A 26253-nucleotide genomic window follows, 5' to 3' on the forward strand; every position below is an offset into this window, starting at 1 on the left:
GAAAAAATTATCTCAATATTCTTATAAAACCATTTCTATTATCATTATACAGTCTGCTGTGTCTTTCTAGACTGAAAAAGAAAAAAATACTGACTATCATTCTTCTAATAAGTAAAATGTTCTACTCATTCTTCACACATCTTAAAGACAGCACATGGGATGGACCACATGAACACCGGGACCATGTCCCCATATATATCTATTATTTCCCGTTGGTGCAAAATTGAGGGATTTTTTAGCCTGATCCTTTCGATAGCCAAATAGAAGTTCATATTCTTCTTTTCAGAATAACTAGATGCACTGAGGGAGGGAGGAAAGGAAAAAAGAGGGAGCAAACATTCCTAGAGCATTTACTAGTGCCAAAGCCTGGGCAAGATGCTTTAAATAGATACAGGCCCAGTTAGTTATTAGAAAAACCGAATTATCTACAGTGGTAATACAGAAGTTAAGGAGAGGCCAGGTCTGCAACAATGACAATATTACACTACGGGTATTCAATAAATATGAAGAGTACTGTGACTGCAAGGTACTTTTTTAAAAAAAGAACATTTTAGAACAGTTTTAGATTTATAGACACTCAGTTCCCCCATTATTAACATCTTACATCACTATGGTACATGTATCACAGTTAAAGAACCAGTATCGATAATTATTATTAACTAAAGTCCACACTTTATTCGTACTTTCTTAGTTTTTGTCTAATGTCCTTAGACATGTTGCTAATGTTTCAGGATCCCAGCCAAGACACCACAATACATTTAGTCACCATGTCTTCTTAGGGTCCTCGTGTCTGTGACAGTTTGCAATGTTCTTTAAGCAACTTTTTGTTGGTGGTGGTGCCCTGAGTCAATTTTACTTCCTGGCCACCCTGTATACAGCACGGTGGAACCCTGCTCTCTTTTTTGGCCAATTTTTTTCAGAAGTGGGTGGCCAGGTCCTTCTTCCTAGTCTGTCTTAATCTGGAAGCTTGGCTAAAACCTGTCCACTATGTGTGGCCCGCTGGTATTTGAAATACCAGTGGCATAGCTTTCAGTATCACAGCAACAGGCAGCTGCCACAGTATGACAACCAACAGACAGCGGTGTGGTTCCCTGACTGGGAAACAAACCCAGGCCGTGGCGATGAGAGTACCAAATCTTAGCCACTAGACCATCAGCACTGACTAAGCACATACTTTAGAAAGGGCATAAATAAATTTGCCGATTTGTATCTACTGTCAACACTTAGATAAAAAACACATGTAGCAGGAATAATCCTTTGTTACAGATCTAAGAAATATAAATTTCAGAAGTGAATAGAGAAAAATGCCTGGTAGAAAAGAAAGCATAAGATATTGACTCTTTAATGTGTCTATTAATACAATACAGATGAGAGAAAGTTTCATTTGTCACAAATTCTAGAAGATTACAACCAGTGACCTGACCCGTAAGCCATCTACTCCTCCACTTCTCCCTATTATACTGTTACCAGCCAGGGTTTTAATTGATTGATTATGAGGCAGTGAAGTGTGCACGAAATAAACAGCATGGCAGAGGAGGATAAACTGCCCATCTATATTTATTCTCTCTCTTATTTACTACAAAGCTGTAATTAGAAAGTGGTCGTCCAGTTGGAACTATATTTCCCAGTCCTCTTGCATCTAGGTGGGACCATCTGACCAGTTCTTGCCAGCAGGATGTATGTAGAATCAATGTGTGTCACGTGCTGCCTATGGAGCTTTAGAAGTGGGCATGCCTTCTCCATCTTCTCCTTGCCTGGCCACTGGCTACATGTAGAGGGCTCCCAAGGCTTGGTGCAGGGCAGCGCCACAAGCAGGAGAAATCTGGATTTCTGAAGCACCCCATGGAAGGCCATCTGGTCACAAGGAACACTTATATTGTACTATTCCAAGACTGAGAAATAAACTTTACTGCATCAAGCGACTGGAATATTGGAGGTTCATTTGTTATAGCAGCTACTGTTACTATACAAAGTAGCATAAATGGAAACTAACCTTTACTGAGCACCTATGATGGACTCAACTTGTGTTGGGTGTTTTATATAGTTGACTTTATTTAAGTCTCACAATAACCTCCATAAAGAAGACACGTAAGGATTTGTATAGATCAGGAAATGAAGACTTGGTAAGGCTAGGGAACTTGCCCAAGGTCTCCCAGTTATTAAGCGGCAGAACCAAGATTTGAACCCCGATCTGTCTAGTTACAAAGCTGTACAAACATTCCATTTTGCTTCACTGCAGGTGAAAAACAGGTGACCTGACTTGGTGCTTGGATTAAAAAACAATTCCTATGCATTTTATAGGCGTAACTTTTTTTAATCCTGAAAGGAAAGCAAAAATTGTGCATATGTTCTCCCTACTTTTTATGTGGTAGACATGAAGTCCGAATTTACAAGGGGTGGATGTGAGAGACGATTAGATTGCTCGAATTTGTTAGCATGTTTCAGATAGAGACAACATTATACAAAAATGCCGAAGAGAAAGATACACTCCACCTTTGTAACCTGCTGATAATCTTACAGTGTTTAATTTGAGCAGAGTCTAGCAACTCATGGAGGGCACGAAAGAACTGTTGCTCCACAAGGCTTACAGTTAACAAAGGAGAGAAGAGAAAGACTGACTTGTTCTCACAACGGTATGAATTTAAAGAACTATATGGGGTGTGCATTCTACAGGAAGCCCAAGTAGGAAGAAAAATGAAACACTGTACCTTGCACACAGCAATAAAATGAGGGGATTCATTGTAGTAAGAAAATTCACAGCTGGCAGGCAATATCAGGGAGGCAATAAGATATCTGGTCCATCTTCATGCTTACTTTTTCGAGTCATAGTGTTAAAAAAAAAAAAGGTCCCCTTTTTATATTAACAAAGTCACTCCAGTCAATCTCTTTAACTCACCTACATGAAAAATTTGGATAACACTGTAAAAGTCCTACGCTAACAGCAGTGAGAAAAACTGGTGCATCCTTTAAATTTGTGCAGCCTTCTTATGACAGAGTTTTGTTTGTTTGTTTAAATAACAGATCCTAATCATTAACAAGTCCGCATAGAGCATTGAAAATTATAGATAATTCATAGATATGCTAATGATGAAGAGGGCAACAAAGACTACTGATTCCATCAAGAAACCAAAGAAGGCCTAATATTCATTCTGCTTGGTGAAAATAGATGGCATTTGGAGAAGTATTGTGGGATCAGTCTACTCAATCTGATCAAGTAATTTCCATTTCAGACAAGTTTATTCATTGATTGGTACAATGAGATAACAGATGTAAAATTAGTCTGAAAATTTTAAAGCAGATTATACAATGTTATTCTTAATATTAGTGTCACTATTTTCAGCACATAGTACAAGGTTAAAAATTACCAAAGTTTATGATTTAAAGCATTAAAAACCTCCATAATGTGTTAAAATAAAATAATTATACATCTGACTATTAAAGTGGATAGGTTAATTGGGGAGGTTACCCTAAAGTAATAAAAAGTTGGAGGGGAAATATTTTAAAAATAAATGCTATCACTTTCAAGTATACTTAATAACTAAAATGAACATTAGCTATGCCCTAGAAAACACTTCAGAAACTCTCATAAGCCATGTCTTTGCCCCAGAGCCTGATTTCACTCATGGTTTACTCACTTCCCTTGCTCCCCCTGTATTTATTCCATAAGGCCCATCTCCTCTGAGTCTTTCCATGACGCAATGAAATAGACTTAATTACTTCCTCTATCCAGCTTCAAAAACACTAATTATGTTTATTATGGGGATTTATAGCTATGTATTTCCCCAAAAGCTATTTTGACGAGATATATCAACTTATTAAAGGAATTTTATATTCTAAGTGCCTAGGACAGTGCCGGGTCTGTTCCTTCCTAAATTGCACAAAATTTATTTTCCCTTTCAGGTGGGTTGACTATCTCCTCTCCCCTGCTCCCAACTGCAAATTTTGCTAATAGTATTGATTTAAGACAGTATTTTTCTTGCTATTTCAGAGATCAACTTAGCCCAGTCTAGCTTTAATGAACCCCAATTCTAACTTCTTAGGGACCAATGGTTGTTTCGTGAATAAACATTAAGGCTCCACTGTGGTCTATTCAAGTGCCATGTGTTGCAAATAGCATTGAAAATGAAAATAAAGAAAATAAGCTCCATTTTAAAGGTGTATTTTATGTGGACATAAATATCAACTTCTGAATGTGGACCAGGACCTTAGGTGACTAATTTTGATGAGATTACCAACATGGAGGATAATGGTAGGATTACCCAACAACATGCTTATTTTTCCTCCAAAAGGGATAGTCTTCAAAAAGCTTTTTTTTCTTGTCTGGCTTTAGGGTGGTTTCTTCCTCTCTCTAAATAAATAGATATTTATTTAACTATGACTTAGAGTTGATATCTCAAGATGCAAAAGGGCAACACAGTGCCATACATGAATGATGACCCACCATGACAGTCTCTTTGATAATGACTTTACTTGGAAAAACACATCTTCAATAAAAAAATTATTTTTAAATGTTGACTTTGTTCTCTTATGGCAACGTTGGAAAACACTGTAGCCCAACAGGAAATACAGACGAAAGCTTCAAATGTAGAGCACACACAAAAAAGCCATTTTTAAAGCTCATGTCCGTCAAGTTTTCCACTTGATATAAGTCATACACAAAGTCTTAGTCCAATGCGAACCCATGCTGTGAAAATTCTGTAGCACCCACCTCAGAAAATTCTGTTAAATACATAAACACAGCTGAAAAGAAAACTTCTGGGCACTAGAAGTCAGACTCAAAGGGAAAATAAACCTGATTAAAAGAAAATCCCAAGCAAAGTTATATAAGCACAGTGCAACAAGGTCATAAGCTTAACCGTCCTTCACTGTAATATTTGAAAGTAAATTGGCATTTTAGTGATCTGCTTTGGTCGTCATTCTTTTTCTCAACTCACAGAGATGCAACAGAATAAGAATGGCTTCACGTGTATCTTACAAACCAACTGGAAAAGTGATAGGCATTATGGGGTAAGACACCTTTAAAAATGAGTATAATACTTTTTAATGGATTAAAAATGAACCCTATGAATTCACTTGGACCACCTAAGGAGCAGGTTGTCCAAATAGGGTTTAAATGACACCCTTTTCTTACCACTGTGGAGCTCACCAATATCTCAGAGAAACTCACAAAGTAAATTTAAGCACAACTTGAAAATATTCTTTTAAGAGCTTCACCCAAATGACAACCTCCTCTGTTCTTTTCAGAGCAGAACCACAGCTTTTTGAGATGGAAGACTTTAATAGGGTTATAATTATCAGATAAGGGATAACTACACATTAAAAATGATTATTGTACCATGGGATAGATTTTTAAAAACTCATAGGCCATGGTCAAGTAATTCTTCTCAGCATTTAAAAAAAATGTGCATTCAAGCAGAGATATCTTTAAGATTCTGAAAGCATAACCACACACTTCATCATCCAATATAATGAATGGAGAAACTTTCTACAGATAACTTTTTCTGTCAAAAAGTTTAATATTTCTATAGAAAAAAATTTCTCTAAAATATATATGCTTGGGTAAAATAGGTGGCTAATATCAACCCAACTGTATAATTCCACCTTCTTTTTCTGTATCATAAAACAACATAAAGTGTTAATTTGGTATTGCTGCAATAATATGGACATGGAAGTGCCTTTCTGAATTCCAATCTGTGTTTAAAAAAATTTACTTAAATTAAAAATCTGAATCAGTGTTTACAGACATAATATTCTCTACTCGGATAACCTAGGACTGGGATATCTTATCTTTCTAGCTCTGCATCCCTGAAGCATCTGACATTCAGTAAAGTTCAATGAAAGCTTGTCGAATATGTGAAATATAATATTTGCCTTCTTTCATATAATCTTATATCACTCTCACTAATATTACAGAGTCAGAAATTTATTCTTCTACTAACTGACAACAGCTCCAAGAGCAAGGAATATACAGTATACTTTTTGGGACTATTTTCCCAGGAGCCTTATGAACGACTTACCTAAATGGAGGGAAAAAAACCTGTCTTATATATCCTACAAAGATGTTAGCTCAGTTCCAAGCTGGCCTACAACTTCGAAAATAGTTTTATGTATTAAATTTCTATTATTGTGCATTATTTTACCCATTAATCTTTTCTATAGATGATAAATTAATACACTCAAGGATGTGTGTTTTTGAATCAAATTATTACATAGTGCCTAGCATAGCAAACACTCAAAATATTTCTTGAAGAGGAGAATGAAGGGGAACAGGAAGAAGAAGAAGAGAAGAAAGAGGATTAATAATAACGATGAGGACAAGGTAGAAGAATAAGAAAATATCAGTAGACATGGAAGAAACTCCTGAGATAATAAAGAAAATGACTGGCTTTGAGTTTGATAACAACTTTGTCTCAATAGATACTTCCAAAACTGATTAAAATTTCTAAATGAGTTCTATAGTGAGTTGATTAAAATAATAATATTAAGGTGAGTTGAAAGACAGTATCAAGAACCAAAAGATAGAATGTGATAAAGTTGCAGTATCATGTTCTTACACTCCATAATCCCCATATAACCCCCTGAAAGGCTCAGGAAAACCCCCTTAGTATTCCAGCCAAGACTCTGTGACAATTAAAGATATAAAGGAAGACACCTCACGTTTTAAATGCATTTGTGCAGATTCTTTAAAAAGTTCTAAACATGAAACACATTTGTTTTTGATTTTTAAAAATGTAAGCTGGTATCATTATTGATTGCTTTTCCTGTATAAATTCTTAAAAAAAGAGATAGGTGAAGGAGAAAGAGAAACAGTCGTGTACATAATTATCTCATCCTCATGAAAATGCTATAATTCTAAGAATTATTTGTTTTCCCGAAGGAAAAAAGTACTCCATATGTTTCTCTGCTAACACTATTAGGTCAAATGAATTGAAATTCTGATGAGTTAATCACAAAAAGTAAAAATAATCTGAACACATCATGAAAAATAGGCCTGTGGAAGTATATTCCTAAAATGGGGAATGCCTGCAGTTTAAAATTAGGTAACTATAACACAGTATTGAAATACTGAAATTAAAGTAAAATCTATATTTTTTATTTTTAAAAAATATTTGTAAAAGGACACAGACTTTGGTAAAAGGGACAGACTTTTCAGCTATAAGAGGAGTAAGGTGAGGATCTCACGTAAGCTTGGTGACTCCAGTTGATAACACCGTATCATAGAACTGAAATTTGTCAAGAGACTAGAACTTAAATGTTTGCATCAAAAAAGATAAATATGTGAGGTGATGGATGTGTTAATTAACTGATGGTGGGAATCCTTTCACCAAAAAAAAAAAAGGAAAGAAAAAAAAAGGAAAAAGAGAGAGAGAGAATAGAAATGGGACTTCCAAAAAACCCCTCAAACAGAAAGGGAAGAATCTGTTGTGTCAATTTTACAACAAACAAGGTTTGGGTAGGAAATATTTCTTTTATGAAAGGAACTTATAAATACATAACATTGATATTATTCTTGCCCAGAAAGTCTATCTTTACATTTCCCTAATGAAACAAGCTATATAGGAAATTGTGATAAATATGCCATTTAAAAATAAAAGAATACAAGTAGCGTTAAATGTAAGGAAAAACGTGTTTTAACAAAAATAAAGTGATATAATGAGTCCCTTTGGGTTACTAGATGGGTTACTGGCTTTTTAGTTACTAAGTAATGCCTACTCACATTTTCAGAACTAAGGTAAGATAAATAATTATTACAGCTTCTAAATAAGACCATCTTCATATCCAGTGCCACCAATAATAACAGACATAACCACACTTACTATTTCATAGAGAACTTGAGTGCTAATCTACCTGAATTTCTGCACACACATACAGATGTACATATATACACATGCACATGAGATTGAACGAAATGGCTTTATCCAGTTCAAATAAATATTCACAGACAAAATGCTAACACTGGAAAGTAGACATCTAACTCAACTTTAATGTGCACAGGTAACACAGCTGATCTCGTTAACATGCAGATTCTAATTCAATAGATCTGAAGTGGGACTCAAGATCCTGCACTTCTAACAAACTCCCAGGGGATGACGATACTGCTGGTCCTGAGGCCCACTTTGGGTAGCATGGAACTAACCCATTTCCTCTTTAGAATGATACAAAATTAACCAAAGTGACAATGTATATTTATACTGAGAAGCTACCTGAAGTGAAGAGTCTAGAGAAAAATACACCATACTTTTGTAAGCCAATTTACAAAATCTTTCTATGTACATTATTTTATTTCTCCCTTTCATGAACTCTAGGAAATAGGTATCATCATCATCATTCTTCATATAAAATATTATCATAAATGATTTTAAGCTCAGATTTATAATCACAAGTGTCCATTACCATAAGATACAAGGATGATGGACAGATATAAGGACTAATAAATCCCCATTTGTTTTGGGGATATCTTTAAGGAAAAATCTTTAGCATTTCATGCCAATTATTACAGAAAGTAATGATAAATTTCAAGCTTCTTGCTCCTGAATGCCTTTTAAAATGGCTTATAATTTCTCTTGCCTCTTCACCATTAAATCCCCCTATTAATTTCAACTGGCAAAAGGACCAGATCTTGGATCACTATAATACATTTCCTAACATGTCTCCTCGTTTCCACTCCTTTGCTACTCCACTCCTACAATCCCTGTCCTCCACAAGTCAGATGAGCCCACTTGCCTGCTGAAATCCCTCCAATGGCATCATGCACCCTACTTTGAGTCAAATTCAGACTCCTTCCCATTTCCAGGGGGCCCCACACAATCTGCACCTATCTGGCTCTGACCTAACCATATGTTGTGCCCTCTTGCTCACTTCACTCCAGCCATCCTGGCCTTCTTTCTGTTTTGTGAACACTGCCAACACCTTCTCATGTCAGAGCCCTTGTGTTTGCTCTTCTGTCTTGGAATCATCTGCCCCAATGTCCTTATTGATGGTATTTTTATACTGTTCAAAACTCAGCTTACACGCCACTTCTCTGGAGACCTTTCCTGATCAGCCAACCTAAGCCTTCATCAGATACTTTTTAATACTTTGCTTCATTTTACCATTATCTGAAATTCTCTTGTCCATTTATTTATTAATTAAAAAAAAAAGTCTCATTCTGCCCCCCTCTCCACCCTCATACATAAGCTGCCTTAGAACAGGGACCTTGGCTGTCTTGTTTACTACCGTATCTTCAGCACACAGCACACAGTATCCAATAGCTAGTTTTTCAATAAATTATGTGAAAAGGAAATTAATAGATGTGAGAACATGACATATTTTGACTACAACATACAACTTTGGAAAATTTAGGTACATGGAACCCATTCATATTTCAGTGTGGTCTATCGGTTGAGAGCACAGACTCAGATGGTCTGGCTGTACTGTTTCCTAGCTTGATTATAAGTGTGGACAAATTACCTGATCTCTCTGTACCTTGTTTTCTCATCTGCAAAATGAGAAAAGAGTAATTACTGCATAGGTTGTGGGGAGGATTAAAGAGATAATGGAGGTAGAGTACTGAGAACAGTGTGGGGCCCATATTAAGTGTTCAATAAACTGTATTATTTTTACATATGTCCAATCACTAGTCCACAGTGGGGAATGTGCAGGGACCTGAGTGAAGGATGGAGCACCTCTTCTCCATAGGAGGAAGGCTGGCAGAAATACAGCACTCTGCTGTAAAGAGACCAATGACCAAATGGAACCTCAGAGCTAGGTGGCCTGAGTGACTACTGAGAGAAGGGATGCCGATGCATAAGGCTTAGGTACTCAGGGATGGCATGAGCAAGTTAGTAAATGGTGCAGATCACTCTTCAAAGACATGAGGCTACTGACTATAGATAAACACTCTCATGGTCCCAGAGACACACGCAGGTGAAGTGAGCCCATTTAGAGTATAGAGTAGGACAGTTATGAGTGTTTTAAACTACCTGTTTACATACTGAAAAGAGAGAATGAGCCTTACATTTCTGTCTTTGTATAATTTCTCTTTCAGCCTATTTCTTTTGTTAATCATTAGTTGATAGCTTCCCTCACTTTTGTGCCTGTTGTCATTCTGAGATATTTACCTCAGAGGAAAAAAATCATAATTCCAGAATAAAGGGCAGATGACCTAGAGTTTGAAATATTAAGGCCTTGACCTCAAAATAGGTATCTCCACAGCTAAGAGTCATACCTATTAGTAATAACTAATAAGAGTCACTTTTTATTCACAGATTCTAGGACAAGAACTTATAAAAAATGCCAAACTGGACCCAGCCAATGGCTCACACAATCAGCGGAGAATTTGGTCCTTGATGGTCATTCTGAAGAAAGTTTTGTTAATGAGTCTGATAACTGTCCTTCTTGATGTCAGTCTTATATTGAAATGTCCTAGCATCAGCTCTTTAGTTTAACATCATATATTCTTCCATCTGTCCCATCTTTTCCAAATGGAGTTGTTTAATTAACTTGTAACTTCATCAGTTTTCTCAAATAAGAAGGGATCCGTGAAAGAAACTTGACTGGTATTAAATTCAACATATATCAAAGTGTACGTGGCACTTAGAAATAATTATGTACTTTTTTTTCAGACCAAGTGCATTCTGGACGTGTGGCCCTCTGCTGAGTAGCTCTTCTTAAAGAGACAATAACTGCCAATTTGACAATATAACTTCTAAAAATGTCAGAAATAACTCAAGAATTTTAGAAGATGAATTTCACTCTTTGCTAAGACAACACTAGTGGCCAAAATCATATGCTTTTATTCTATTCTCCATATACTTGATTATATGTAATAATCAAGCTTTCTTTTATGATATTTGCCAATAAGTCATCAAGTTAATGAATAGAAGTTTACAGATTTTTGTTGAAATCTTTTGCCAAGAATTTTGAAAGATAACCACTTTTGCTGATGGTAACGTACAAAAATGATGACTTTTATAGAGCCCTCTTTACTTTCTAAGCACCTGAATATATATGACTTCATTTTACTTTATAACAACCTTATGGGATGCATAGAATCTGCTGTGAGGTTTCCACTTTGCAAATAAAAGAACATGTACAGAGAAGTTAAGTGATTTATGGCAGGGCCAGATGATGGGGTTGTTCTCTCTTTCTCCAGTTTAGAACATCAGAGAATAGTTTCTAGATGTTTTGGACAAATAAAATTTCAAAAAACATTTCATGGTGCTCAAAATAGGGTTGCCAATTTTGTTATTTTCCCAGGTAGAAAAAAATAAATAAATAACTTTTACCTACTATTTTTATCATATCATAAAACTATCCTTTCTTTTATCACCCCAAAATAGGAAAAACATGGTCTTAGGAAAAAAGTGCAGTCTTTTAAATTAATAAAATCTGCTTTATGAGAAAGTCACTACTCTCTCTTTTTTAAATCTCATTTTGCTGTAGACTGGTGAAAACTCTTGTTGTGATTCAAAACTAGTTCTCAGACCAATAGTTGGGAACTATTTCTCTCTTTTGTGCTGTTTCAAAAGTCATACTAACTCTGTTACCTCTTCTCCCCCTTGCATTTCATAGTCTTTACGAAGAAGAGACCAACAAGCACTAAACGTTTTTCCTTTTGAAAGATGCTATTCTTCTAATGCTACTATAACAAAAAGATTAATATCATAACTTTATGTCATAATCAAAACACAGAGTTGTTGATTGACTAGACATGACTAGGCTGAGGGCTAGTAGGGAAGCAGGAAATGTAGAAGCAACAAGGTGCCCACCACAATTACTTTCTTTTCCATATTACTTTAATAAGAAGTAAGGACAGGAAAAATGCTTTACGCCTGCTTTCTCATATCTCAATCCACTTTCAAACTCATCCATGGAAATGAATTACCACAAATACTTCTGTCTAGGCAGAGGCTGTATGTACCACATCTGTCTTTACCTCCACAGCTTTCACCCTTACTCCTCCTCCCAGAGTTGGTTTTATAGTCTGTAAGAAGTTCCCAAGCCTTATATGACAAATAAATACCTAATTTTATAAAACTTTATAGTTAATCTACCATTGTATTCTACTAGAAAGACCAAGAGGACTGACGTTGGTTTTGGGGACACTCTTTAACTGACATTTTCCATGTTGACTGTATTCAGAGTTTGATGTGGATGTTATATTTTAACACACACCAAAAGGAATAACTATCAAATCCCATTCAGTCTTATAACCTTGATCAATGCATGATCCTCCAGTATCTGTGATCTTCTTTGATGACTTCCTTCAGCTTTGTGAGGGAGCTACATGAATGGTGTAGTGAAAGAGAAAAGGCAGCCCAATCAGCCAAATCAGCCCTGTGATCAGTGTTACAGCCAGAATATCCCCAACTCAATCCAGTCCCATGTGGAAAGAGGCTCACCAATGGGATGTTTTGTCAAAGAAGGTTCCTGGATGATGATGAAGTTCAATAGGTATACTGTTACATTCCCCAAGAATGTCAAAGTAACACTTTTAAAAAATTCCTTTAATATATACAAATTTTAATCACAATAAAATTTATTTCTGAGATAAAGATAAATGCCTGTATATCATTAAATGACCATACATTAATAATATTTATATTTGTATAGTGTCTTATGGTATATAAAGCATTTTAATATATGCCATCATTTCTTAGGAATATTCTGAGACAGGCAATATTATTTCCATTTTATTGAAGGAGACACTGAGACTCAGAGAGGTTATATGATTTGCTCAAGGTCACACAAACAAGAGCCAGAACTTGAGCCTGGTCCTTTGACCTCATGTTCAGGGCTCTTTCCATTAGTCACATTCTTCAAAGGGCAACTAAGAACGATAATAAGAACAAATGGAAAATGGCTTTTATTCCATCAGAGCAGAAGGCCAATCTACCAATAACCTCTGAAAGAAGGGCTGCCCATACTATTAAAAAACCTGGAGGGTTTATGGTCTTCTTTAGTTTTCTCACCATCACTCTAATGCCAATGCCATTTGCGTTCTTCCTATTCAGTTTCTTACAATTCATCACATAAGCAAGCCAATATAGGACAGCCATGAGACCAGGGCAAGAAAAAACACTGGCCAGTCACAAAAGAAATTAGTTGGAATCCTTTTCATTATACCTGCTCTTCCAAAATAAACATTTTTGTGACACTAAATTTTAAAAAGTCGATGGAAATGTTGTTAACCACATATTTTTGTGGTTTACATACTAGGCAAGAACTATCCAAAATACGTAAAATAGATTCTGTACAATCAATACTTCACAAAACAAAACAAAAAAGATACTTAAATAATAAGAAACTAATGACTACAAAGGGGTTAATGGACTCTTATTTTCTATGTAAAAATAAACAGCCATTGCATGAAACATTTATAATGAAAAAGCCTGTCTATTTTAAGTAGATGAGTCTTAGAAGTCAAATTAGGGCTGTGCTTTCTAAAATTAATAACTAGTGTTAATTCAAACCAAAAGTTTGGACAACATTTACTAGTGCTAATAAGATTATCGTGAACATTAGCCTTGCTGCATACTGTGACTGTTTTTTTTCCATATCTGACTATAGGTTCTGTTCAGGATTTAAAAAAAAAAACAACACAGGATCATTAGGAACCATTTCCAATACCAGGACAAATAGGCAAGGTAAACTAGGTAGCGTGACTTCTTTGCCCCTCCTTCACATCATTTAGACTGATTAAAACATTAATTTTTACACATGTGAATACACGTAAAGGAGCAAACAACTGGAGACAGCGCTGTGTGCTAGCAATCATTGCGGGTGGGTAAACTGACAACATGTAACTGCATATTAAGACAAATGTAGAATTTAGACAAAGTATTCCATCTCTTTTCAGATGTATACTTTTAAACCTCAGGAACTGTTTTCAGTAGATGTCATGCCTTTTAACTTGAAAAAAGATAAGCGCAAATAAGCTCCCAATTGTCTCCCCAATATGTAAACCACATCTCGGGCTGCTGTCTCTGCTCCTCCTTTGAAGTTTCCCTGAAATGTCATGTGTTGTGAAGACTGCTGTGCATAAGCAAGACAATTTGCTCACTCTCAGAATTCTTACCGGTTTCCACTGCTATTTGGTATCCAGCCTCTAGTCTCCGAGATGACCTTTCCAGCCTCTCTGTGTTATCGAGCAGATGTGCCCTCTGAAAAAGAAAAAGGGAAAAAAATCAGACGGTCGTCTACAATGTTCTTTTTTTGCCTTAAAAAAAAATAACGCTTTTGTATGCCCTAACATTTCTGGGGGGGGTGGGGAAGGGAGTCACAACCCACTATAGATAATTTTTAGCAAATCTTCCATTATGAGAACCACTTCAAATAGACAGATTTCTAATCAATCAATTGTGTATGGACCATCCACTTTTGTGTTTTAAAAGGCGCACTCATGTTGTATGTGGCCACAATGAATCTTACTCCAAAACACCAAGAAATGCATGAAGACCAGAGCCAACTGGTTCTTTCCTGTTTCAGCAGAGGTAGACGTAAGAGATACTTGCATAGATCTATGATCCTTATTTTGTATTTATGTTTTACAAAATGCTATCGTTTAAAAGACTTATTTGTTCCTCTGATTCCTGCAGATAGTAATTTTTAAATAGGCGCTTTATTTTTAAGAGAATGTCCCTCAATTTTGGATGTACAGCAAGGTGCCATATAGAACAACATATGCTGCTAAAACAATACTAAACAGCAGTTCTGGTTTTAAGACAACTCGAGGCAACTACCAAGAAACAAGAGACACGTGTATCTCCATGCACACAGATGTACAAAATTGTGGGTTTATTCCCAATATATGGCACTAGACTGAAGTGTGAACTTTTGACATGCAGTGTTTTAGATGGTGAACTAATATTATAATAGTTATATACTCTTTTATATTATATTTGATGGGGAAATTAGAGGATTTTCCCCCAAATCTCAGCTTCTAAACTTTCTTTTCTACATTGAGCCTGGGTTTTTTTTTCTTTTAACTATAATGATCATATACTGGATTGATTCAGATTGACAAACAGATTTATAAGGTAATCATGGCTGTGAAGGGGTAACATGTGAACATGTGTGTATAGACACACATATATCAGAATACTTAAAAGCATATAAATATGCATATCTGTATATTTGGGTGTGTGTACATGCATACATATATTTGTATAAATTAGTACCTTTCCCCCTCAAATGAGTTTTGGTATCTGGTCAAAAAGCAAGAAAAATGCAACCACAACTCATACAACTTTGTGTTGTTGACAGATGTCATTTAAAATTGAAGCAATGCTTTCTAATAATAATAAAAAAGGAGGTGCCACACATATTATCTGAGTGGCTGTCGAGCGAAACGATCTACCTTGCTCTAATGAGCCCCCACGGATCTTGGAGATGCAAGCTGTATTGACATGCACACTTAAGCTAATACACCTAGACCAGTGCCTCCAAGCTCTAGCAGCCAGGGATGCTGACAGAATATCTCGCTTCCATCTTCAAAGAAAGGAAGTGATTAGTATGTTATCATTACCATTCAAAATGTGATTTCCTTATTCCCTCCCGGCATAGGTGACACATCTGAGATGCGGCCAGACATTGGAGGCAGCTAAAGCCACATCAAAGCTTTCCTTGAAATTTTTTTTGGGGGGAAGGGCGGTGGTAGGGGGGAGAATCATTAAAACAATGCATTTAGAACAGAGAGATAGGCCCTGATGTGAAGGTCAGGAAAGCTGCAACAACAGTCTATAATAATTAATAGAATTGTCTAATATACAGTGGAGAAATTAAGGGAAAAATTGCCCCTCCCTCTGCAAAAAAAAAAAAAACCCACTAAACTAAATAAATAAAAGGGAGGAAGGAAGAAAAGCTTATATCATGAAAATGCAAAATCACTAAAGGCTGTAATTGAAAAAAAGAAAACTAAGGGGAGCTCTGTCTGTTTGGCATTAATGACTATTTTTAAATAAAATTAAACACTTTACTCAGCACGTCAAAAATAGCTTTCTTACTCCTAATTCTCCCTACAAGCAGGTTTTGGGAGTAGGAATTGCTCTTCCTTTCTCTGAATATTGTTTTCTACCTTAACAAAGGACTTAATTTCAAACTGGTGATTATCTAAAAAGATATCAGATTTGTGAAATCAAGAGTAAATCTGAATTTTAATCCAGAATAAGAGAACAAAGATTTTTAGTTCATTTTCGTATTATATAGAATCTCTAAATTAAAAGAAAACATTTAGCTACTATAGATTAAGAAAAAATCAAAGATCAATACTGGAAATGGACAGTCTATTATATGATAATATGTAATGTAGAACACAAAGCATTTAAATGTAGAATGATTCTGGGGATTCTATCAAAGGGAGCCAAATCAGATTATTCAGTGTATGGCTACAATGGGGAGCAAAATTTCTAAAAGAACTTTTTAAAAAAAATGCATATTCTGAACTACTGGAAGTAACTCTTCTTCAGGACAGTTCAATTTTATCAGAGTAAATCTGCACACAAGAGGACTATCAGTTTACCAGCAGCTTTCCAGCGGGACCCCACTTTGTATTTTGGAACCTCTTCGCTTAAGTCAAGCTAAAATCAAGTTCTTGTAATAGCTGTGCTATTTACATTGTTCCCTTAGTTGTGCATTGCCCTGGTCTCTGAAAATGAAAGGAAATACACTACAGTAGCAGCTGATGCTTTCAACTTGCCCCCACACTCCATCCCAAACTCATTCTCTCACCCTCTTCTCAGCCCTTTTCAAAGCAGGTAAGTGAAGCTGTGCAGGAGCTTCAGACAGAGCTCAATTCGTGTGAGGAGCTGTGCAATGTGGAGAGCTGGAGATGCAGGATTCAAACGGAGAGCTCGGCACAGCCAACACCAGTTCAGCTCCCTGTGCTCTACTAGCCTGCCTCCAAGCATGCCCTGCTCCCAGAACCGAGCCCGAAAATCACATCACAAGGAAGGGATGGGGCATGCTTTGTCTCCAAACACAACAAAACATCCTATTTTGAAGCAGATGAGTGCCTGTCTTCTTAGACTAGGTAGAAGGGAGAAATCTGGGGTACATTCCCTGTTCGACTACTATTAGAATCCAGGCTGAGACACAATCTCTTCTGAACAAACCATATACCAATGCAGTGTCATCACAGTAACCCATTCTATAAATATCAATGCTACATCCATATCAAAGGCTGTTAAAAGAATATTTCAGAGTATATTATTCTATTAGTTGAATGATCTAATTCTTCCAAGTACAATTCCATTACAGGTTACAGTAACATGTATTCCAGAAGCATAACTGATGAAACTGTTGCTATAGACACAACAAAAGAATTAAGCCACAAAATGATGATAAAACATCTTTTAAAAGAAATGCAGATGTGATGTTTTCAGCTTTTAGAATTAAGATTCCTAAGTCTACACAATTCAGCTTAACACAAATAAATCTGTCAAAATTGCTGAATGTAATCAGACACAAGATTTTATTAATTATATTCATTGCTAAGTTCAGGGGCAAGAGCTTCATGCCGTTTCTTCATACAGAGGTTTTCAAGCCTATTGTTAGTTCCACTAACATTTGAAAATTCAGATTCTTCACCTAAGCATGAGCATCTACAAACACATACAAGCAGACATTCTGTCCTGCAGAAAAATTATGTTGATGTATCACCCACTTCAAGAATAATTTTATACATCAAAACTGTAATTGTTTATATTCATTCAGTACATACATCTGCTTAGATGTAGGGAAGAAAAGAAACACAAAAAGGTTGGAGGGTGAAGCTTCTGTGTATTTTTGCCCTTCATTTTACACATCATTATTACTTTTACTAAGAGAAGACATCACTAATGCATCTTAAATCAGAAGAGTTGTTGAAAACCACTACTATAAAACCTCTAAATTAGCATTCACATGACCTAGAGAATGATGACATACTGATAAAAAAACTGCTATGAAAATCTCAATCAGTGCAGTCAAGCTAAACTCAAAAACAATTCACAGTGCTCTATTATAAGCAATTAGACAATTTTAAAATTGCAATATGGGTCATTATTTTATTCCATAATATAAAAATAACAAAACTCAACCTCACTAAATAAAAAATGTAATACTCTATCTCTGAAGAGAGTATCAAAGCATATTTGATATGTCTGGCTTTATTAAAAAAAATACAGAATCTTTCAACATTCCTCATTGATATGGGGATAAAATTATAAACACCGCTGTAAATATTTGCTGGGCCACAAAAAAGTCCAGAGCTGTGTTATAAAACAGACTAGCAAACTTAGAAAAATGAGAACTCACTTGGGTGCTATTTCCTACAAAAAGGAAAGTGTTTAACAATGACGAGAGCTTTGGCTCTTCTTAGGTATCTCTGTACACAGACTAGTGGGGCATTTATACCATATGTGTGTTTCCCCCAAAAGATAATAGATTCATGGTATCTTATGTTGAACCCAAGAATTCTGGGTGAGGGAAAGGAGTTTATTTAAAAACAGTTTTCAGTAAAGTAATGTCAGAAAAAGATTTTGAAATCATATTGACTTTGAGAAACCAATACGAATAAAATGAATCTGAAGTTAGTCTATATTAAAACCACACTTGGGTATAGTTTTAAGATAGTCCTTTATTTTTCCTCCCTGTCTTGGCCTTTAAAATATGAATTTTCTTCTGATGCCCACAAATGACGCTGATCATGTGGTAAGTATGATTAGGATATACTTGTTTTTAAAAAGATAGTTAGCAGAGAACATTTCTGAGCAATACAATCAATATTTTTGCTACGTGTAGATTTTCCTGGAAAAATGAACCCAAAGATCTGACTTCAGATTTAGAAACTCAATTTTATAGGGAAAAGCAGAATTAAAAAAAAAAAAGCAAGCTAGGAAGTACTCACCTCTTCACGTAATTTTATCAACTGCAACATGAATGCACCAAAAAAAAAGATAAAAAGGAAAGAAATGGCAGGAAAGAAAGATCAGTTGTGTGACAGGATACAGAATTAACATTGACAATTTATCTGTTTACATGTTTAGCATTTAAAAATCACAGACAAACACATTAAAAGAACCTAAACATAGACTACATGCGGAGTTTTTTGAACGAATAAAGATCACTTTCTCACACTGTCACATTAAACAAAGAGAATAGTGTGAAATTCTCTTTTAAAGTACATCTAAGACACCATCATGAAATAAAGGGGAACGACTTCATAGAAGTCTATATTATAAAGAAAGAAAACAAGTTTACTGTTCTCTCTTCTAAGAAGGTACCACTGAAGAGGTTTTGTATATACAAGTCTTCAGGATGTTTCTCTATTTTGAATCTTGACAACTGATATCAGACTTTACCTACAAATGAAAATGATTAATAGTTCATGCGTTTGTCCCAATAAGTATTTAAAACAACAAACTACTGTGTTAGTTAATGACATACTTATCCCCACTCTAGTAATAGGATTGCATTTGGAGGTAACATTATTTTAATTGAAAATAAAGCATGCCAGGATTGACAGTATTTAGGACATAGTATCAGAAAATATTTCACTATCCCTAGAAATACTGTATATATCAAAGTTAACTTCTAGGTTTTGTTTTGCTTAAGAGCCTACTGCAGTCACATGGTGTTTCTATTTCAATTTTTGAAGTTTCTTCATTTTTCAATTTTCTTTCTCTTGTAAAACTGGGCCATCTCAAAGCAATGAGCTCTCTTACTTCATTTGTACTGCAGTCTGTTTTCACTAAAGAGAAACCCAAAACTGCTCTTTACTTGTTAGTAAATTCTCCTATGATAACATTTTAATTCTCCTCTGTAAAACATTTTTCTATTTGCCTCAAATATAACAGATAAAACAAGTTGCTTAACTCTTTAAAAACTAGACAATGGATATAATCATATATCTGGTTCACTCCGTGTGTGGGTGTCCATGTGTGTTTGACAGTATTCTAAACCACAAACATCATTGTATACCTGAGATGACTGCCATAGTTTCTGCAATGATAGAAACTGAAACCTATGGTGTGAGAGACTGTAAACCACATTCTGGGTCTGAAATTTGCATCCTCAGCAATTCAGATCTACAACTGATAATTTTAAACATCCAAATATCTAGCACATCTGTTATAACACTTGACATATGCAGGCCAATAAATTAAAGTACTGCTTTGGGAGAAACGTGCCATGAATTGCTCACTTAAGTCTCTCTAAAAGTATCATGTTTACTATAGCCCGGATTTCTCAATGCTTAATGCTTTTTTTGTCTCCAATTCAAGGAAGGCAGTATGCATTCCAGCTTATTCTGTCATTTCATTTGTTATATGAAAACTATTTCAAGAACAAAAGAATGAGATTTCAAAATTGTTATGAATCTTTTACAAAAAGAGTACGGAATCTATTACATAATGTCTTACTGCATTTAGTGAAAATGAAACTTTGAATATCATCTTTTCAAAATATACAAGAAGTTGTCATTATTTTTAATTAATACACACTCTCTCAGCAATCCTCCAACGGGTATGAATAAAGCATCTCATCATTTCATGTGAAAAGTTACTATTCTTCCCCAGAAGAAGTAAAATTTTAAACTAAAATACCTGGTCTATCTTATATCGGAATCTGTCTCTTTGCTATCCGAACATCATGGGAGAAAAAGGCAAACATTAATTCTCAGAAAGAGACGATCTGGGAATTGATCGCACAGCTATCTTTTCTTTCTGGGGGCACCCTTCTTCAGTTGACTATGATACTTAAGGGGCCAAAGTTTAAAACTACTCCTCAGCAATAGAGACCATTTGGGGCATGCCACCCTGCCATAATCAATGAGTGTTTAAAAATGCTACCCATTTGTTTTTTCAATAGGTTCCAAACAAAAAACGTTCTATCTTGTTTGTGCTGCATGGCTGCATTCAAGCTCTACACCGGATTTGTAGCTAAGCTAGGTAATGGGAGGGTTTTTAATCTTTATCTTTTTTTTTTTTTTAGTTAGGCCGAGAGTTTTCATTCAAGTAAACAAAAGATGGTTTATTTTTGAAAATTAACAATGCTTAGACTAGGTTGAAAGTAGTGATTTCGTATTTTATCGAGTTTCTAGCTCCATCATGGGCGACATGAAAGTGTGCCATGCCTCCATGTTGAGTTATGATAATCAACATCTTTTATGAAACAAAGATTTTTTTTTCCCCAATGCAGAATTTGATACAAGAGGTAATCTGTTCCTTTGTGGGCTGAAAAAATCTGGTTTACGCTGGTTTGAACCAGTGGAATCTCTTGTGGCTAAGCCTTCTGCTGTGACTAAAATCAAACTGCACTGCAGAGCATGTGAGGGTTCATGCGCGCGCGCCTCCATGTGTGAGGTGCGTCATGTGACCCCCAGAACTACCGAATTTTTTTTTAAAGCTGATAACGCGACTGCCGTCTCTGCCCGCATACAGATAACGAATAAATGCTGAACTCTATTAAACGCCCTTTACACATTATCGTGGGTCGAACATACAATTTTCTGAACTTATGATGACAGTCTATTTATTTTGCTATAAACCCTCAGCACGTAACGAACAGATTTGTGCCTGGTAATGATCTTCTCTGCCAGGGCTATATGAAATGATACCGACCTTCTTTAGATCTTGGGGAATTAAATTGACCGACTTCACCCCCTGGTCTGGAGCTGAAGTTTGACACACTTTATGCACAGCAAGCCCAAATCGGAACTTAAAGAGAACCTCATATTAAAAAATTAAGCAATCATATCTACTGAATATTGCCTTACCACAAAAATTTCGGCACGTTTAGAAATATCCTACTCTTGATGTATATTTTAAACCTTCTATTTAGGATTTACTCAAATTTATTCACTGATCAATGTAATTTTGCATCTGAAAACTGAGAGACTATTAGGGTTCAAAAGCAGAGCTTGGAACATTTTATTTAGTCCATTATCATACTCCAATATGAAGGGGATTTAATTCTATGTTTTTTTCCTTTTCTGAGAATGGTTTTCATGAAACTAAATCAAGTTAACGACTTAAAGTTTTCACTCTAAATACACTCTAAATATAGCATCACTATATTTCAAAAACAACTCTCAAAAATTAAAATGTTGCCATATGAAATGGAAAATAGGATATTTTAAAAGAATAGAATGATAATACCTAAGACAACAGATAATGACCCAACAATACTCAAATGTGCAAGGTAGGTAATTCTGTCCCCTCTTTGTAAGTCAGAGATGAGCTATACTTGAGTGTATGAAATGGATAAGAATTAGAAATGAATTTATACAAAGTAGTTAATCTGGAATTAAATGAAATTGTGTACTGTATGAGGGACAATAAAGATGCATTTGAAAAATCCTTAATTTCTGAAATCTTGACATTTCTAATCATGGCAGAAATGTTTATATATATGAGTAAATTAATATACTTTATAGTTAATTGGCAGATTATAACTATGTGGATAAACAGGTAGGTTTTAGATGCCTCAAAAAATGCACTGTAAATAACCAGAATGAGAAATAATAGCTATGGCATTCACATTTGTCTAAATCTCCTCAAAGAAGCCACTATAGGGAGGATGTATATATTGCATCGAAAATAACTAGTCAGTACTTAGTTTATTTTACCTATCTGTAACCATTGCTATGAATTCTTTATGATTTTCCTCTTCTGATCTACAATTTTTGGAAATTGAGATATATCCCAATTACAATGAAACAAATATTGCTATTTTTGTCATTTTGTTTATCTCCAAGTTTTCTCTGTATATATTAAAAATTTATCATAAATATTACACAGCCAAGAAGTTCTGAAAATCAATTTATCAATAATTAACTTGAAAATAAACATTTGTGGGCAGAAAATATTTTCTTATATAAATTATAGGTAATCCTACCCAGAAAAAACTATCTTCTCAGTCATTGAGCTACAAAAATTAACGTGAAGAGCCAACTTAAAATCTTTTCTGTCTTTATAAAAAGGGCATCTTGTTTTGATTCCATCATCTGGATGAATACTGATGCAGAATAAAGAGTTATTCTCAAGTGACCATTCCTGGTTAGGGATGTGTTGTGATTGGAGGGATTTTGATTCCTCAAAACAAAATTTAATGACTTCATTGTGATAGGGAAATTTTGCTACATTTGGTAACAAAATATCCAAAAAGTTAAGTGTGGTCCCTTTGAACTTTCAAACCTAATTCAAATTTTAGACTGAAAAGTTCGTGTAAGTAATAATCTAACAGTTACACAGTCTCATGACTATAATTTATCAAACTCTATTTATTGAAGTGACAGCTCCTTACAACCAAACTTCAGGTTCTCCAAGCACTTTCAGAATTTGTAAGTTTGATTTATACAAGTCCAGGGGAAATCTCTGCGTAATCACTTTAAAGTGACAGGAAGATAATTTAAGAAATTCAGAATATATGAACTCAATCTATTTTTGTGGAATATTTTTCTTTAGGCATAAAAAAATCATACGTATATGTGCATAAGGCAAATGTTTGAGGCACAGAAAATGTCCATTAAGAGAAGTGAACATGCTTAAAGAAAAAAAGGATCCCTGTGACAGGACTACAACATCCATTACAATAAAGGAGTCTGAGCTAGACAGGAACACCTCCTTCCTAGTTCCTCTATATTAGGCAGTAGTTTCAAATGAGGGAAAGATCTATGGCTTTTTAAAGAATTGACATGGGAGCTATGCATTCACTTTTTTTTGCAAAAAAGTAATGCTTTTTTGCAGCAAAGATAGGAAATAAAATTATGATTCATTCACTCAAGAGGTATGAGCAATCTAAATCTCACTTAAAATAGCAAAAAAGCATTTTTTTCTCTCATCCCCACATTATTTAATCTAGTATGAGTAAAACCCCTTTATTGCATCATCCTTTTATGTTTGATGTGCTCCTTATATTGTTTCCCTCAGCTGTTCTCACATTTCAGTCAGGGAAGCTGGAATCCCAAGTCAAATCTTAATGTGTTAACATGTCTGAACTCAAGCTGACAACATCCAAATAGTGGAGGAGGTGAGATCTTTCCAAAAACAAACATAATCAGCCCAGTGATTCTTCTCCCTTTTTTGGGATGGGTGGATGGGGGCCTTAATCACATAAGCAACATCTCTGTTTATAATATTTACATTATCATAGAGAGCAATACAGTTTCAGCATATATAGACCTATAATATAATCTACTTGAAATGGTAAATACAATTATGCAATGTTCATAATGTGTATTGATACATTGTTTCACTATCATTAAAATTTTGGTTTACTCACTGAATGATTTATATTCCTTTTTATTTAGGCAGAGTAGAGATCTTTACGATACTTGTTGAAGTAAAATTAATAAACACGTTCAGGTCTTGTTTCTGAAGTTACCTATCATTTGTTTTTGTAAAGTGTCAGAGAATCGGTCACTAATTGTTTGAGACATTTTTAGAGTCATCTCTACACTGAGGTTCTTGAAACATTTTTTAAAGTCAGATACATTATCTTCATTATGAATTAATGAAGTCTGTAGCATTAATTCAAAGAAAGAAGTGGGATAAGTAATTAAACTCATGACACTATTGTGTGAGCCAATGAGAACTGACAGCCAAGTTGTACGACCCTTTTAAGAAGAAATTCGATCTTGTTTTTTGCCTGTGCAGATCTTAAACTGCAAAAAGACTTCTCCTATTATTATTATTATTATTATTATTATTTGACAGAGGCAGGACCTCTATATGAGTATCCAAGTTCCACACTGGTGCTTACAATTTGCATTTTGGTGAATGTATTTTTAAGAAGCTGCACAATAGGAGATGGAGCTGCCCTGTTGAATTTTGAAAGCTCTACTTTCATTTGTTTTGCTGCAAGTGTTGATTTAATTATACTGCATTATTATCAAAGCTGCATTATGTACTTTTTTATTCCTTTTACATGTGTTTGAGGTGAAGACCCTGGCTTTGTCTGCAAACAGTGTGTTTCAAGTTACTCCTTAAGTACTAAATAATAAAGAAAAGAGAAGAAAAGATTTTTTTTAAGATAGCAGACAGTGATCACAAGGTAAAGGGTTAAATGTAAGATCTCCAAGAAACATTTTGAAGTTGATTAAGACTCCAGCTTTGCATTAAACAGTATCGCTTCCACATGAGTTGCTGCTAATACTGTTAAGGAGCAGCTTGAGAGCCCAGTGTGCCAGTGACCTCCTTCACCCTCCAGCCACCCACCGGGCCTTCCTGATTAGCATTCTACCTGGTTCTCTGAGGAATTCCCATCATCCCCTAGGAGCTCATTCCGTACTTCGTCACTGTAGGCGATCCGTGACCTTTTCTATAAAACAAAACAAAAAGGGAGAGAGCAAGATGAACGTTGGAAAGTAAAGGCTTCGAAGCATTATTGGTATCAAGGCTGATCATCTCAAACCTCGAGAGCCCCCTAATGGAAACCTATTTGCTAAAATCTGCAAACCAAAGTTGTGTAAAGTTCTTGAACTTGAAAAGTTTAATGTAAATTAGAAGTTTTTCAAGTGCCAATAATGAAAGAAAACTCTGCATTGTGGAAGTACTCTATTAATATTCACAAACGGATCCAAACTGGTATATTATTCCATATATAGTCATTCAAATAAGACCACTAAACTGAAGGAAAGACTGCTATAGAGCTGTATAATCTGCAAAACTCACCAGATTACAATTAAAACAAGAGTATATGGGGGTCTTTAATATTGTGGCAGGAAAGGCACTATACAATATAAATCTTTTAAAATCTCTAATTCTAGGATAATCTTATATCTGCAACTATACACTAGAATGCCTGGAAAATAGTACATCTGTATTTCCTTCATTATTGTGATGTTACTAACCAGAAAGAAATGGAATTTAAAAGCCCATCCCATTTCCAAACAATAATTTAAATATCTCCAAGTCCCCTATAAATAATGGCCTAGGGAAAAGTAATGGGAGTGCGTGTGTGTGTGCGTGCGTGAAAACAAATTAAATTCCCCAATCCCAGCAAATAAAGACAAGTGGGCTATGAGTCAACGTTTCACACACTAAAATTTTTGTTTTACAAGAAATCTCCTTTACTTGTAAAGTCAGAGGGATATGTCTGTAAGTAATTCATGAATCATCCAGGTTATCTAAATGTACACACATTTTTAAAAGCTAAAAGGCTCTGAAAATTAGTTGTGAAGCCAGAGTGCTGTCCTCAGATCTTACTTCAGCATCACTATTGCAGACTCAAATGCAGATTTACAGGTTACTTTGCTGTCTTTTCTGCTTCTGAACTAACTAAGCAAATCAG

The 26253-nt window shown here is 35.2% G+C and overlaps 1 protein-coding gene across 6 annotated transcripts in view; it reads right to left on the reverse strand.

Annotated features, from left to right (window-relative positions):
• VTI1A (vesicle transport through interaction with t-SNAREs 1A) overlaps positions 1-26253 on the reverse strand; it is a 354061-nt gene that overhangs the window by 251887 nt on the left and 75921 nt on the right. For 3 of the 6 annotated variants that reach the window (XM_014851156.3, XM_014851158.3, XM_044750757.2), the window contains exons 4-6: positions 25204-25281; positions 18869-18889; positions 14060-14144 (exon numbers count right to left, since the gene is read on the reverse strand). In XM_014851156.3, the coding sequence (XP_014706642.1) occupies positions 14060-14144; positions 18869-18889; positions 25204-25281 (184 nt within the window). The remainder of the gene's footprint in view (positions 1-14059; positions 14145-18868; positions 18890-25203; positions 25282-26253) is intronic. The other 3 variants (XM_014851157.3, XM_014851159.3, XM_070483237.1) reach the window with 1 other exon arrangement.

This window comes from Equus asinus, chromosome 2 (assembly GCF_041296235.1).
Source record: "Equus asinus isolate D_3611 breed Donkey chromosome 2, EquAss-T2T_v2, whole genome shotgun sequence".
Lineage (NCBI taxonomy): Eukaryota > Metazoa > Chordata > Mammalia > Perissodactyla > Equidae > Equus > Equus asinus.